The following is a 17828-nucleotide window of genomic DNA, read 5'->3' as shown; positions in this document are numbered from 1 at the left end:
GACGTTCGTCGCCACGGTCTTTCCTCAGTTCACAGGCACAACGCTGTAGACTGAGTTTGCATTGTGGCTGTGCCTGGGATTGCAGGTCCGGTCCCATTCAACAAGTCAATGGGGCAGAGCTGCAATCCCAGGCACAGCCGCTACAAAAGTGTACGACGCGGCCAATTCAGTCAGCTGATCATTGGGGATGCCGGGAGTCGGACCATACCTGTTCTGATATTGATGACCTGTCCTAAGGATAGGCCATCATGGAGAACTACTTTAATGAAAGAAAGCTCATTGTAAAATCAGATCAGTAATTTCCACATTGTACGGTCAGTTTAAATAAGAATGTAAGGAGTCTGGAAAGAGAACTGCAGAGTGGAACTTAGGCATTTTCAAGACGCCCTAGTCTCTAAATTCAATTTTACGGACAAGGACATGTGAAAGGATGCAATTAATCATAAGGCAGTTCTGCTTACCTCTAACATAGGCCTGGCACTGTCATGTATAGACAAAACATGAGTAATGTTATTCTTCTGTAGCTGTTCAATATCTCGAGCATCTGAAAAGAGGTACAAAGAAAAAGGTCACATTCAGCCAAATGGAAAAAAACAAATATTCTTGATTTCTGAATCATTGCTAGGAGCCTAAAGCTCGAGCGAGATATTCTAAAATTAGGACTCAGATTAAAGGAATGACCTAGTTAGCCAAATGGAGCTTTGCCAAATAGGGGTTACCTACGATTAAATCATTAGATAGTATTCTGACCTGGATATATTATGCAGAGAATTGAGGAGTTTGTTCATCATGGCATTACTATTGGCAAAATTGGCAGGCAAAATCCATGTTAATATAAGCGTTAATCTTAATAAGTTGCCACACAGTTCACATGAGAAAATAGAATGACTAAGAGTACAACGTCAATGTAGTAAGCATGAAGAAAGAGCTAGAGCCCTAAACATTTACAATCTAAAAAAATGAATTCCAGAAACCAAACCGCTCATCTGACAATGATATGTGCCTCAAGTTATTTGACCCACCTCCAATGTCACAATGGCATCAGATGCCTATAAAACGCATCCAGGAATGATTTTCTCTTTCTTGCGACTATTCCTTCTATGATTTATTAAAAGAGGGGGTTTAATTCAAGCGGGCGATTGCCATGGAATTAGCTTATTCTATTATGTATAGTATCTGATCTGTACAAATGTGTCAAAAATTAATTGGGGGATTTTTTTTATACTGATGACCTATCCACAGGATAGGTCATTAGTATATGATCGGTGGGAGTCCGACACCCGAACCCCACACAGATTAGCTGTTCCGGCTGCATCCAGGCGCCGGAAGCTATGCAGGGGCTGATGCCGGAAGCAGATGACTCCGACCACTGTATAGCGGCCGTGCTGCACTTCTGATCTTATTCAAGTGAATAGGAGCAGAGCTGCAGTAATCCACCGACCTCTGTATAGATTCTGGCGCCAGTGGAAGCCGGGACAGCTGATCGTTATGGGGTCTAGGTGTTGGTCCCCCACCGATCAGATACTGATGACCTATACTTTGGATAGGTAATCAGTATAAAAAACAGCCCTTAACCTGGACAGCCCTAATGGCACCCACTTTTGTAATTTACAGTTCTGTGTGACAATTGCTATTTTATAATGAAATTAAAAAAAGAAAAAAAATTCATGCAGAAAACATGTTTAAGAATTTGCAGGGGTGGTAAAACTTTAAAGGGCTTGATCACCTTTGAAACAAAATTACAAACAACTTATTTTATTTTTTTTAATAACTTTGGAACATTTGTAATTAGGAGCCAGCATGAATTATAGTCCGGAGCTGCATTCACAAAACTGTTGGCTCAGTGTTTGTATAGAGTCGGTTTCCAGGCTAGGAAGTATAGTTTTTCCACAAGTAACCAAACAGTAATCTAATCTAGGCAACACTAATTTTAGATTTCAACATCACTATGCCTTGTTCCCATGAAAAATAAACCAGAGGCCTATAGTAGCGACTTATTAATCTCACCCCACTGAAATAAACATGCATACTTAGCGGAGCATGCATATTAATAGCTGAGTCGTGATAGCTGCCGCCAAAACGAGCATCTACTATCTCATGTGTATGGCCATATATTTAGTATGTAGCATTCATTACATACCACACATTTAAATGAATTTCCGTCCATAGGGTGTGAAAAAAGCGTAAGGGTCTGGGCTGGAGTTTAAATTAGCTTAGGTGTCTGGTCAATTTATTATTCTGCTTACCAGTTTGTATAGCGATTTAAAAGAACTATTACTTATTTGCAGCCTTTTTCTTTTGAAAAAAAAAAATGTAAAATTGGTAGGTGTTTCCAGAGATCTATATATATATATATATATATATATATATATATATAGATTTTTTTTTTAAAGGTTTCGTAATGCTTAAAAAGGTTGGAAATAACGGGCGTACATAATGGTAGTAAACGCTCAGCTGTGAGTAATATTAGATCGGTTTTCCGTAAATAACGTTCCTATCCATGGACTAGAACAAAGATCTTAACAATGGTTAGGAACTAAAACACAAAGGGGGAATTTATTAACTTTACTATGCCAGATTTCTGCAGTAAAAATTGCGACTTTTGTGACATTTCCACCATTTAAGGAACGTTTCTAAAAATTTGGTGGAGCTTAACGGAAGGGGAGGGCTACCCACTGCCCAACAAATTAATTATAATTTATGCCAGAAACTGGCATAAATTATGGCGCAAATCTACGCCAGTTCATGGCTGATCTAGATTTCACTTTCTAGTGAATGGGCAGCCAGAGATGCACCTAATTTATTAAGAGGCATGCACCTTTTAATAAAATTAGGCGCATTTTACTTTTAAATTTCTTGACTGGCATATGAAATGCCAGTCTTAATAAATTTGAAGTACATTAGAAAAGTGCAGAACTTTCTATATTTTCATTATACAGATATTACAGGAGATTTCCGGAGACAGAAAATTGATGGCCTATCTTCGTTCATGCTGCTAAATACCGTCAAATGCTGACACTCTTGTAAGCGTCAGTTTACAGTATTACAGAGAAAACATACACAGATCAGTCATGACATTAAAACCATCTGCTTAATATTGTGTAGGTCCTCCTCGTGCCACCAAAACAGCTCTGATCCGTCGAGGAATTGACTCCATAAGACAGGTATCTGGCAGCAATACCATTAGCTGCAGATTCTTTAAAGAGGCTCTGTCACCAGATGATCAAATCCCTATCTCCTATTGAATGTGATCGGCGCTGTAATGTAGATAACAGCAAAGTTGTTTTTTTTTTTTAAACTATCATTTTTGCCCAAGTTATGAGCAATTTTATATTTATGCAAATGAGCTTTTCAATGGACAACTAGGCGTGTTTTCTCGTTTTACCAACTGGGCGTGTATTGTGTTTTTACCAACTGGGCGTGTATTGTGTTTTTACCAACTGGGTATTGTGAATAGAAGTGTATGACGCAGACAAATCAGCATCATACACTTCTCATCGTTCCCACCCAGCTTCTTTCACTAAAGACACACAGCATGACGTCACCCACAGGTCCTTCAACCTTGGCGTGGGACAGAGAAAATACATGGGCTCCAGCCGTCCGAGAAGGTAATATGTTCGTCTCTAGGGAGTTTACTATGCTTACCTGCACATGGTGATGCTGCTGCAGATTCAACTGTACCCTCTGACGCCTGGAGCCGACGTGTCTTCTCTTGTCCGACGCCAAGGTTGAAGGACCTGTGGGTGACGCCAAGGTTGAAGGACCTGTGGGTGACGTCACGCTGTGTGTCTTTAGTGAAAGAAGCTGGGTGGGAACGATGAGAAGTGTATGACGCCGATTTGTCAGCGTCATACACTTCTATTCACAATACCCAGTTGGTAAAAACACAATACACGCCCAGTTGGTAAAAACACAATACACGCCCAGTTGGTAAAACGAGAAAACACGCCTAGTTGTCCATTGAAAAGCTCATTTGCATAAATATAAAAATGATCGTTTAAAAAAAAACAAAAAAAAAAAACTTTGCTGTTATCTACATTGCAGCGCCGACCACATTCAATAGGAGATAGGGATTTGATAATCTGGTGACAGAGCCTCTAAGTCCTGTAAATTGTGAGGTGAGGCCTCCATGGATCAGACTTGTATTTCCAGCAAATCCCACGATGGCCGATCGGAATGAGATCTGGGACATTTAATGAGACTGTCACTACTTTATTAATTGCCTATCTCCTAACTAGTCTAATAGGCACTTTTTTCAAAAACATTTATTATTTGCAAAGTTATGAGCATTTTCCTAAGGCCTTATTCACACGAACGTGTCAGTTTTGCGCACGTAAAAAACGCAGCATTTTTCTTGCGTTGCAGTTCCGTGTGCGGTGCGTGTCTGTGTATTTTACGGAAGTGTCATCCGTATGTCACACGTTTTTTAATTCAGCAAAAAAATACTGAAGGAGGTGAGTTTTTTCCCCACATCGTTTCTTTAGCAATTGTTGCATGAATCACTGACAGCACACGGATGACGTTCGTGTGCTGTCCGTTTTTTTTCACGCACTCATCTTCAATGGGCTGCGTGGTGCGCAAAAACGCAACAAAAATAGTAGGACATGCAGTGAGTTTCACGCAACGGATACGCGCTGCAAGAAAAACAACGCATGTCCGAATAGGCCCATTGATTTTCATAGGTTCGTGTGGTGTCCGTGAAAAAAAATGGACAGCACACGGACGTGAAATGCGCTCATGTGAATAAGGCCTAAATATGCTAATTTAGCTGGAATAGCCAAATAGGAGGTTATACTTTCTTTTCACTCTGGGGGTTGTAAGGTTTTCTGTATGACGCTGTTCTCTCCCTTTCCTGCCCAGCAACGCAGCATGATCATATAGTACGCAGCTGCCATTCCCGACTGTGTATTCAACTGGTGATACCTCCAGTTGTATCACAGCTAGAACGGAGATCCTGGTGTCATGAAAAAATTATTAGAATCTCCTCTTTCATATGCAACCGCTGTTCTAGGTGGTCCACAGCCCGAGATATGGCTGATTGAAATGATCCCCCTCCCCTCTAGAATGTCTCATACTGTGTGAAGCAGATTCATGCTGATAGGACTGCGTCAGAGGCTGTGACGTAGCTCCACCTCAGGAGAATCGCTGGTGTTACCTCCCGGTTGTCTAATAAAGGCCAATTTACATATTTAGAAAGCAGCTTATAATTTTTAAAATAATAAACTTTTTGGGACACAATTTTCACTGACATTATCAGTGTGACAGCTCCTATTAGATTAGCTAAGAGATTTGGCATTACCAAACTAGTGAAAAAGAGCCTCTTTAAAAGGTCACGTCAACACCTTGAACTCTTTGTTATGTTCCTCAAACCATTTCTGAAGGCATTATCCTGCTGAAAGATGCCACTGCCATTAGGGAATACTGTTGCCATGAAGGGGTGTACTCGGTCTGAAATAATGTTTACGTATGCAACAGCTAAACTGGATTGCCAGATCCCAAGGTCTGCCAGCAGAACTTTGCCAAGAGCATCACACTGCCTACGCTGGCTTGCATTTTTACCATTGTGCATCCTAGTGCCATCTCTTCCTCAGGTAAGCAACGCACCCAGCCTTCCACATGATGTAAAAGAAAATGGTATTTATCAGACCCTGCCACCTTTTCCATTGCTTCACAGTCCAGTTCGGAGGCTCACGTGCCCTTTGTTGGTGCTTTCGGCAGTAGACAGGGGTCAGCATGTGCAGTCTGACCGGTCTGTGACTAAGCAGCAAGTTACGATGCAGTGTTTTGACACCTTTCCCGCATAGCCGGCATTAACTTTTTTTTAGCAATTTGTGCTTCAGTAGCTCTTCTGTGGGATCGGAACAGACGGACTAGCCTACAAAGAGTCTTGAACATGTTGCCGGCTGTTCTTCTTTGGACCACTTTTGGTAGGTACTAACCACTGCATTCAGGAACATCCCACAAGATCTGCCGTTTTGTAGAAGATCTAACCCAGTCATCTAGCCATCACAATTTGGCTTTCTCCAAAGTAACTCAGATCCTTAGGTTTCCCCATTTTTCCTGCTTGCAACAAATCAACTTCAAGAATGAACTGTTTACTTGCTGCCGATTATATCCCACCCCTCGGCGTGTGCCATTGTAATAATATAATCAATGTTATTCACTTCACCTGCTAGTGGTGTTGTTGTTATGGCTGATTGGTGTAGTTTCTGTGCGGTGAAAGCACACAGCCGACTGAAAGCAATTAAGTCGAATGTGCATAAGGCCAGTTATATAGCCAGGAGCCCGAGATAACATCTAATGAGACCCTACTTATGCCAGTAAGAAATGTATGCTGGAAGATGATGTTTCCAATTGCACGGACAGGGGTCTTCAGGCAGAATTAATACCAACTGAATTCATGCTACACTCGTGGCGTCAAAGCTAAATGAACATCAGCTTTGCCAAGTAACACTACATCCCGGTCTGTCTTCACGCATAGATTATGTTTTGATAATTATAACTATTATATAATATATAAAGGGCCTCATTGCATTTTGTCAATAAGATATAGACTATTTTACAATAGACTGTTCCATCTATAGATCCATTTCGTTGGGTGTCCAGAGATGAAGTACCCCTCTGATGATTTTTATTAAAGTACTATGGTACTCTTCTTAGAGCCATGCAATTTGGTCCAGAGATTCTTGTGGGGTACAGCAGGAAGAGCAGCTCTGGAGCACAAACTGCAACTCTCTAATGAAATATTAAGCTAAGGCGAAGTTCACACGTATCCATTGTGTGATTCTTTATGTCTTATTATGCTGGAGAAAATAAAACATTGCATGCAAATTAAGACTTCCATCACAGATGATCAAACCTCAGATGCCCACGTATAAAGTTTGAACTAGCCCTTACATTCATGAGCACAGGTTTATTATTTGATCTAAGATGTGGCATGCTTGATTTCAGTTATAAAGTTAGTAGTGAAGAAAAACATTTTAAAGTTTTATTATAATAAAAGTAGCGAGGTTGCATTAAATGGGGTATACCGGACAAAAACATTTATCCCCAATCCAGTGGAAAGGGGAGCAATCTTTTTAGTCAAAAATAATGAATAATTATTTATTTTTTTATTGGCCTTCCTTACATAACGTACACCATTTTAAAGAAAGGTGAAAACAGCTAAATCTCTATAAAGTGTATTGTATAGAAATACTGGAACCACTGCTAACGTCTGACATTTAACAGGCAACAATTGCACAGCATGCGCTGCTATTCTTTCATGTTAAAATACAAGAATCTAAGGGTATGTTCACACGGCCTATTTACGGACGTAAATCGGGCGTTTTTGCCCCGAATTACGTCCGAAAATAGCGCCTCAATAGCGTTGACAAACATCTGCCCATTGAAAGCAATGGGCAGACGTTTGTCTGTTCACACGAGGTGTATATTTACGCGCCGCTGTCAAATGACGGCGCGTAAATAGACGCCCGCGTCAAAGTAGTGACCTGTCACTTCTTTGGTCGTAATTGGAGCCGTTATTCATTGACTCCAATGAATAGAAGCCAATTACGTCCGTAATTGACGCGGCGTTCAAGCGCCTGCACATGCCGTGACGGCTGAAATTACGGGGATGTTTTCAGGCTGAAACATCCCCGTAATTTCAGCCGTTACGGACGCCCTCGTGTGAACATACCCTAACTATTATGGCATGTTCCTTTTAGTCCCTATTGAACTTAAATGTGAAAGGATACATAGAACCATTTCATTAAACTGGTACACTACTTATGAGGTAATGTGAACTGGAGCCGAATAGCTCATAGGGTATATCATGAGTAACAGCCAGGTGTCTAGCAGTAATACTTATTGTTACAATAAGTAAGCTAATTTAAGTGTAAGTCAACACTTTGCATTCGACAAACATGCAGCAGTCAAGGGCACAGCATTGTGGAGATGCTCAAAACCGTTGGTTGTCTCTGCAACACATGGCACACCATGACTCATAAAAAGCCAATTAGGTGGTTTAATTACGTAACACTATATATTAAAGGCGTGAAAACATCTGCCCGACAAAATCATAAAACCAAGATAAAAGTAAACCAAATAACTGTTTAGAATTATAAATACAATGTATTATATTTTCAAAATGACAAGTCACCAAAATTCTAACTTTGTTCTAACTTACATTTCCGATAGATAGATAGATAGATAGATAGATAGATAGATAGATAGATAGATAGATAGATAGATAGATAGATAGATAGATAGATAGATAGCAATCAAACCACATGGTTAGTCAGCTCCCCCTGAAACATGAAATGAATATGCAGGTGCTAATCTGCCATGACTTATATGTAACATAGCAAGTAACAAAAAATGCAGATGCTCACTGCAGGTGCGAAGATACAGTGTGTGTGTATATATATATATATACACACACACACACACACATACATATATATATACACATACACACTGTATAATATAGATGTGTATGTATATATATATTATATATATATATATATATATATATGTATATATATATATATATACACACACACACACACACACACACACACACACATCATTGGGTTCATGCGGCATCAGTTGTAAAGCAAAGGGTTCAGCATACTAGGGTGTATACGCCAAGCAAACAGCACAGCAAAAAAAATATTTACTGTGTAGTAAGAATTAACCAGTTCAGGACCAGACACCGTTTAGCCCTTTTTAGCACGCATTAGTTAAAGGGCTATAACTTTTTTATTTATTTGTTGGGCTAACGACGTGATTTTTGCAATGTTTTTTTCCGTAGACAGAGCAGGTTTCTTTTTTTATCGTTTTTATACACATCCTTTTTGTGATTTTAGAATTTTTATTCTTAAACTTTGAAAATAATAGTAAAAAAAATAAGCTTTTTTACGTTTCAGCTATTTTTTTTTTTGGTAATAACACAGTTTTACCCTAAAATAGACCTTTTATTTGTGATAGTCATTGTCTACCGTAAATTTTAATATATTACATGTATTACCCAATTAGGGTAATTGGGCCAGGGCTAGCGTTACGACAATGATTGGCGAGAGGGGAACGTTTTTTATGTGTATTTATTATAAAAAAAAATTGCACTTTACTTTACTTTTATTTTTTTATTACTATGGTCTGTCCCTCAAAAGGTCAAAAAAGACCTTTGGGGAACTTTATATATATTTTTTCCTTTCTTTTACACCACGCTTTTCCACTGTAACTGGAGCTGCACAGCAGCCTGAGTTATAGGGGAGATCAGCCCTCATATAGTGACGATTGTCACTAATAGGGCTGTGCTGCGTCTAGTAAGACCAGTCACATGAACACCGGGAGCAATGGAGACAGCGGCGTGGCCGCTGCCTCTATTCCTATACACAGCGTTGATTGAGCGCTGTGTACAAGTCATCAGAGAAGACAGAAGCAGCAAAAGCTGCTTCTATCCTCTCCTCAGGGTCCCCGGCAGTCACTGACAGCCGGAGACCCGACATTCAGCTGCCCGATCGCTTGGGCAGCAAGTTAAAACCCGAGCTGTAAAAAGTCTATGGCTCGCGTTTTAAGGACCCTGACCGCAAAAACACAGCCAGCGGTCGGGGACGAGTTAAAGGGGTTTTCCCATCAGAGACATTTATGACATATCCACTGGATATCCAAAAATAATGTATTTAAAGCAGCAAAAATCCCGATATCAACCATGCTGAGGATAACATTTCTGAGGATATCTACAGGATATGTCATAAATGTCAGATAGATGCGGGTCCCACATCTGGGATCCGCACCTATCTCTAGAACAGGGCCCCTAAACCCCGTTCTACCTCTCTATGTGGTGGCTGAAGCGTGTGATTTCCGACCATAAAATCCATCCATAAATTACAGAAACAGCATAGCCCACTGAGCTATGCTGTTGGCGTAAGACCCATAGAATTAAATGGTAGTTACAGAAACCGCGTAGCTCGCATGCTACGCTGCTTCCGTAACTGCCATTCACTACTATGGGAGCTAAGGAAACAGGGTATCTCAACGAGCTATGCTGTTTCCGTTATTCATGGTCAGAAATCGCACGGCTCAGCAAAGGCTTGAGATAGGCTGCCCCGCTGAAACATTGCCCAACCGGATTATAAACCATTATGTTTATTTTTTCAAGTCGTGAGTGGTGTCTGTTTTTATTTTATTTATGGACATTAGCACATAAGTGACAGACCACTGAAATCAGCTTGTCTGTCACTACATCAGTAAGGACAGCATAATGTAGATGACAGGTACCCTTTAACCCCTTAAGGACATGGCCAATTTTGGCCTTGATGACAGAACATTTTTTTTTTTTTTCCCTTTTTGCATCCCGACACTCATAAATTTTTTGTACGACGTAGTTGTATGAGACTGTTTTTTGCGGGACGAGTTGTACTTTATGTAGGTAACATTTTTTGGCACAAATACATTATCGTTTAATTTATATAAATTTTTATTTTGGCGAAAATTCAGAAAAAAAGCTGTTCCAATATTTTTTTTCTTAAACCATAAACCGATCATAATAAATAATGTTATACATTTGTTGTTTAGGTGGTTACGGTCGCGGCGATACAAAATATGTCTATAATATTTCATGTTTTGGGACTTATATATTGAAAAGTTTATTTATTGTAAAAAATGTGTATTTTTTAACTTTTTTTTTTTTATTGAACATAAAAAAAAAACCCATAAAACAAAATTTTTACATTAATTTACCTTTTTTTTTTAATCCCATAAAGGTATTTTTCATTTTGATTTTTTAACTGTAATGTACTGGCATATATCTAGTGTAGTTTGTACGGATTGTACACAGGCAGTTGTTAGGGAATACCTCAGTATGCCCTATCAACAGGTAATACGTTCAGACATCCCTGGGGTCCTTCAATGGACCTTGGGCTGTCTGGCCATACAAGTTATGAGCTTTGATCGTGTTACGAGCATTCTCGTCCTGTGTCGGCAACCAGTTAAAGACCAGGCCAATTTTCGTTTTTTGATTTTAGTTTTTTCCTCCCCACATTCCAAAAGCCATAACTTTTCTATTGCTTCGTCAACAGCCATATGAGGGCTGGTTTTTTGCAGGACAAGTTGTAGTTTTTCATGGCACCATTTATTGTACCGCATCATGTACTGGGAAGCTAAAAAAATATTATTTGTGGGGTGAAATGGACAGCGATTACACCATATATTGGGGGGGGGGGGTTTGTTTTTACAGCATCCATCAAGCGGTAAAAACTACATATTCACCTTATTCTACAGGTTAATACGATTACGACGATACCAAATTTATATGTTTTGTTTTATGTTTTAACACTTTTAAAAAAAAAAAAAAGTATTTGCTAAAAAAAATAATTCTTGTGTCACCATATTCTGAGAGCCATAACTTTTTTATTTTTCCATCAATTCAGAGGTGTGAGGGCTTTAATTTTGTGGGGCAAGCTGTAGTTTTCACCGATAGCATTTTGGGGTACATGCGACTTTTTGATCACTTTTTATTCCTCTTGTTTGTGGAGCGAAGGTTTCCAAAAACCAGCATTTTTGAATGTTTTATATATATATATATATATATATATATATATATATATATTTTTTACGTCGTTCACCCAGTGGGTTAAGCAACGCTATATTGTGATAGAACAGACTTTTACGGATGCAGCGATACCAGTTATGTTAACTTATTTTTTTAATATTGCTTTAGGGAAGAATGGGAAAAGGTTTTGTTTGTTTTTTTAACTTTTACTATTTAATTTTTTTGGGAACATTATAAAAATCTTTATTTAACTGTTTTTTTAACTTTTTTTTTTTATTAGTCCCCTAGGGGACTTGAAACAGCGATCGTTGGATCACTTGCATGATATACTGCAATACCAATGTATTGCAGTATATCGTGATTCTGACAGTTTCCTTTGAAGCCCTGCCTGAGGTAGGGCTAAAAGGGAGTACAAAGATGGCAGACCTGGGTGGGCCTTCATTAGGCCCCCAAGCTGCCATAACACCCGTCGTCACCGGCCGATCCCGTCGCAGGGGGGGGGGGTGATGCCGTGTTCGGGGGGACGCCCCCCTGATTCTAACAATTTAGCGATTCACCATGGCATTTTAGGTGTTATATGGGCGGAATCAAAGTGATCTTTGATTCCGCCCATTGCAGTAAGGTGTCGGCTGTATAACACAGCTGTCACCCGCTGAGTATGGAGCGAGCTCAGCCCATGAGCCCACTCCAAACTTCCCCTTAACGGCTACCGCTTACCAGTAGGTGACAAGTCGTTAAGGGGTTAAAATAGAGCGTTTGCCATTAAACTCTTTAAGAAGCTTTTGTATAGGCCTTCTGCTGTAGTCTTGGAAGCCAGTTTCATCTGAGCCAACCCACTGTGTTGCACAATCAAATTTTTTTATTTGTGTACAGAATATACAGGCAATTTTATCCTTTTGGATCTACACAGCCATATATAAAATGTGGACTAAAATCATCTATAATATTTGACAACTGATAAATACTGTAACACATGTGAAAGTAAGTAAAATGTGAACATACCTTTAAAATTACCAATGAACAACCCAGGGAGAATCTGTAGAAAAGAAAAGCAAATTAATACAGTACACCAAGCAAAAATTACAGGGCTACAAACATAAAAAGTGTTAATACACGAATAAAGGGGTATTCCAAACGGAAACATTTATAGCATATCCACAGAATATGATATAAATGTCTGGGACCCATACCCATCTCCAGCAAGAAAACTCAGCTGTTTTCGTAACTCCCATAGGAATAAATAGAGAAAGTCATAGCCACCTCTTTCGGTGGCCAGCTCACCTGGCAGGATGGGGTCGGGTAACCACCGCTCTGGTGATAAGTGCAGGTACCAGCATTAGACCGTTATGGCATATTCCGTGGATATGCCATAAAATATTTCAGTTGGGAATACTCCTTTAAATATTACATTTCTCTGTTAGATCACGATTACCTTCTCAGAATACCCACCTAATGTGTTCAGTCCCAGCAAGAAGAATCTGCTTCTAGTGCAGCGATTCTTCGTGGCTGGCATGCACAATATCCTTTTGCTCATGTCCAAAAGGACGGTGAGGCACATTGGGGCAGATTTATTATGGGTGTTGCGCCAGAACTCTGGCCTAATCTGTACTTTCGTCTTGGTGCCAATCATTTGACACTAAAATAATAAAGTTGGTTTGGCACACCTTTGTCTAAAGAGGTGCCAAGTTTATAATCCAGCATGACCCACTTTGATAAATATGGTGCATTTAGTCTCATTCTAAACTGTCTGAATTTAACTCCTTCCCGACATCCGATAGATTGATTATATATATATATATATATATATATATATATATATTATACACAGCACACGTCGGGTGGGGGAGTATGGAGCAGTCTCATGGGCTGAGCACACTCCATAGAACAAGCATGTCGGCTTTATCTTCTAGCCGACACTTCAGTGTAGAGAGAAGGATCCCGCTCGTTTAACCCCTTAAATGCAGTGGTCAATAGCGACCGCAGCATTTAAATAGCTGGAAACAGGAGTGTGGCCCCTTGTAACATTGTAACGCCCACCACGCGGCGCAATCGCGGGCTGCCGTTGGTTGGCATGGCAGCTTGGGGGCCTGATGAAGCCCTGCCTACATTAGTATTGCAGTATATAATGCAAGCGATCAAACAAATCGCTGGATCAAGTCCCCTAGAGGGATAAGTAAAAAAAGTTAAATACAGTCAAATAAAAAGTTAGTCCGCACGGTGAACGCCGTACAAAATAAAAAATTCAAAATGCCAAAAATCTTTGTTTTTTGGTCACTTCATCTCCCACAAAAAAAATTGAATAAAAATTGATCAAAAAGTCTCATGTACTCCAAAATGGTACCAGTAGAAACTACAGCACAATCGACAGAAAAATAAAAAAGTTATGGTTCTCAGAATATGGCGACAAAACTAAAATTTCATTTTTAATCATTTTTTTCCTTGTAAAAGTAGTAAAACATAAAAAACAAACAAACATATACATTTGGTGTCACAGTAATCGTATTGACCTGCAGATCAATGTTCACCGTGCAATAAAAACGGAATGTTAACGCTGTAAAAACAAAATCCCCCGAAAGATTGGGGAATCACAGTTTTTTTTCCCTATTCCACCCCACAAATAATTTTTCCCAAGTTTCCCACTACATTACATAACACAATAAATGGTGTCGTGAAAATCTACAACTTGTCCCGCAAAAAACAAGCCCTCACACGGCAATATTGATGGAAAAGTTATGGCTTTTGGAAGATGGGGAGAAGAAAATGAAAGAGAAAATCTGAAAAACGGCTGCGGCAGGAAAGGGTTAAAAGCTATGTAAACCTTTGAAAGGCATTTTTATTTTATTAACAAAAAGGTCCAGTCAGTGTTTTTGGTGCAACTTTATAAATAGTTTTTATTAAAAATGCTTTTTACTTTTTGATATACAGCTGCTCTGTATACTGTATACAGAGCAGCTGTATCGTTTGCTAAATCCCGCTGCCGTCAGGTCCGCCGGACTAATGAGTTCAGTGGAACTTAAACGTGATAGATTACAGGTGGATTCTGCTTGTCAGAGACTTGCAGGACCCACGGACACTGAACCAGTTAGGTCCGCGGGACTGACGGACTCAGGTCATAGCTAAAGATACAGCTGCTCTGTATAGAGAATATAGAGTAGCTGTATCTCAAAAAGTTAAAATAATTTCATTCAAAGGCTTACATAGCCTTGAAGACTGTATTAGTTATCTGCCCCATTATATGGACGTTCAGAGCTGGAAACAAAACACCAGGAGGCGCCATAACAAGTATATAAAACAGCAATATCTACATATAATACCAGAGCTGGGACGGTCATCTATCAGACATTTGACATATCCTATGAATATGCCATAAATGAGATGGGAATACACCTTTAAAGGCCAGGTACACCTTTGAAAACTATTTTTTAAAATAAAAAAATTGTATCAGTGTGATTGATGCAACTATGTAATCACATTTTATTAAAAAAATGTTTTCGCTTTTGTCTTAATGGGCAGATTTTGCTTGTTATTATTTAGTGTCATTAGTTTATGCATAATATTTCAGCAATGTTAAAGAGGCTCTGTCACCAGATTTTGCAACCCCTATCTGCTATTGCAGCAGATAGGCGCTGCAATGTAGATTACAGTAACGTTTTTATTTTTAAAAAACGAGCATTTTTGGCCAAGTTATGACCATTTTTGTAGTTATGCAAATGAGGCTTGCAAAAGTCCAAGTGGGTGTGTTTAAAAGTAAAAGTCCAAGTGGGCGTGTATTATGTGCGTACATCGGGGCGTTTTTAATACTTTCACTAGCTGGGCGCTCTGAAGAGAAGTTACATCCTCTTCTCTTCAGAATGCCCAGCTTCTGACAGTGCAGATCTGTGACGTCACTCACAGGTCCTGCATCGTGACGGCCACATCGGCACCAGAGGCTACAGTTGATTCTGCAGCAGCATCAGCGTTTGCAGGTAAGTCGATCTTATCTGCACTGTCAGAAGCTGGGCGTTCTGAAGAGAAGAGGATGTTACTTCTCTTCAGAGCGCCCAGCTAGTGAAAGTATTAAAAACGCCCCGATGTACGCACATAATACACGCCCACTTGGACTTTTGCAAGCCTCATTTGCATAACTACAAAAATGGTCATAACTTGGCCAAAAATGCTCGTTTTTTAAAAATTAAAACGTTACTGTAATCTACATTGCAGCGCCTATCTGCTGCAATAGCAGATAGGGGTTGCAAAATCTGGTGACAGAGCCTCTTTAAGCTTTCTGAAGGCTACGTACAGCTTTGAAAACATTTTTATTTTTTTAATATCAATGTGTAACGGTGTGATTGGTGCAACTTTGTAATTACATTTTATTAAAAAAATATTTGTACTTTTTCAGATACAGCTGATTTTTATCATGTATACAGAGTAGCTATATCTTGCGCTGAGACTTGAATCCATCAGACGTGATCGATAACAGCTCGAGGACCCGCTGTCACTGAACTCGTCAGTCCCACTGAGTCAGGTCTCAGCGCAAGATACAGCTGCTCTGTTATACAGGATACAAAGCAACTATCTCAAAAAGTTAATTTTTTTAAAATAAAAACGTAATTACAAAGTTGCTCCAATCACACGGATATACATTTTTACTATAAAAAAAAATAAATTGGTTTTCAAAAGGTGTAAAAAGCTTAACATTGTTAAAGTATTATGAATAAACTAATGGCACTAAATAATAACACGCAAAACCTGCCCATCAAGACAAAAGCTCGGTCTCCGATGATGTAAGAGATTATAAATACATGGGTATCCACAGAGGCTGGACACACTTCCTCTAGCCATAGCAACCATTTGATATCTTCACAACCAGATCAACATACAAGGGAGGAATGCTTTTAAAATGTGCCAGAGTGCATATGTGAGTAACTGTGTTGTGACACTGAGAACGCTATTTTCAGAACTTCATCATGTTGAGTGCAGAGCATCAATAAGGAATAGAAATAAAAAAATAAAAAAAATAAAAATAAAAATAAAAAAAAAGGTATCAAATTGCTACTTTACACGTTTCTGTCCTACACTTAAAGGCTTGTTTACACAGGGAGACTATGTAGTGTTAGGGTATGTGCACACACACTAATTACGGACGTAATTCGGGCGTTTTTGCCCCGAATTACGTCCGAAAATAGCGCCTCAATAGCGTTGCCAAACATCTGCCCATTGAAAGCAACGGGCTGACGTTTGTCTGTTCACACGAGGCGTATATTTACGCGCCGCTGTCAAATTACGGCGCGTAAATAGACGCCCGTGTCAAAGAAGTGACCTGTCACTTCTTTGGCCGTAATTGGAGCCGTTATTCATTGACTCCAATGAATAGCAGCGCCAATTACGTCCGTAATGGACGCGGCGTTCAAGCGCCTGCACATGCCGTTACGGCTGAAATTACAGGGATGTTTTCAGGCGGAAACATCGCCGTAATTTCAGCCGTTACGGACGCTGTCGTGTGAACATACCCTTAGTCTGGTGCGTCACCACAGCACAAATGTCAGATGAGACACACAAGCCCATAAATTTTATACTCCAGTGCACACGCTCAGACTCCTGCAGAAAAATGTGTGCAGACAAAAGCACGAGCAGTCACCCGTAGCAACCAACCAGATCCCCAAGTCATTTTATAGAACAGATTAGAGCAATTATTTCACAGGTATATAAATGACACCCAGCGTGTTCGGGCACTGCACATTTCTATACCACTGAGCCAGCTGGACAACTACCTTTTCTAAAGGAGAACCCGCTTGGGATCAGAAAATAATGCATAGTCTTCAAAGCTGCAGTTGCTCTCCGGTCCGGCTAATGGTGGGGTATCACATGCTTAGGACCCCATTTTTAAGTCTGTATGCCCTTTAACATGAGGAAACGGAGAAGAAAAGGGAAAGTAGTGTGGGGAAAAAAGATGTGGTGATCATAAGACAACTTTTTTTCATGCACCATATACAATATTAAAAGGGGTATTCCCAACTTTATGGCATATCGAAATGTCTTAAAGATGTGGGTCCCAAGTCTGGGGGTCACCCAGCCCCCATTCCGATTAATAAGGCAGCTGCTAAACGCGAATTCCAGGTGGGGACTGGTGGAGCAGCTCTCTCTATTCTGTTCTATAGGAGTTATGGAAACAGCCAAGCAGCTCTGGATATGTCATAAATGTCTATGTTGGGAATAACCCTTTAAATGCTTGGTGCACAAAAACTGCTCATCTACAACCTCTGGTCCCTTCAGAGTAGTTAAGAGGTCCTGGTAAAAAAACGCTCCGTTT

General features: G+C 39.8%; 1 protein-coding gene across 1 annotated transcript in view; it reads right to left on the bottom strand.

Moving 5' to 3' along the window:
- DUSP22 (dual specificity phosphatase 22) overlaps nt 1-17828 on the bottom strand; it is an 80293-nt gene that overhangs the window by 44713 nt on the left and 17752 nt on the right. Inside the window, exons 2-3 of the mRNA XM_075826690.1 lie at nt 12539-12572; nt 462-544 (exon numbers count right to left, since the gene is read on the bottom strand). Of these exons, the coding sequence (XP_075682805.1) occupies nt 462-544; nt 12539-12572 (117 nt within the window). The remainder of the gene's footprint in view (nt 1-461; nt 545-12538; nt 12573-17828) is intronic.

The sequence above is a fragment of the Rhinoderma darwinii genome, chromosome 5 (assembly GCF_050947455.1).
Source record: "Rhinoderma darwinii isolate aRhiDar2 chromosome 5, aRhiDar2.hap1, whole genome shotgun sequence".
Taxonomy (NCBI): domain Eukaryota; kingdom Metazoa; phylum Chordata; class Amphibia; order Anura; family Rhinodermatidae; genus Rhinoderma; species Rhinoderma darwinii.
The sequence above is the reverse complement of the archived record's forward strand: the minus strand, read 5'-3'. Positions and strand labels throughout refer to the sequence as shown.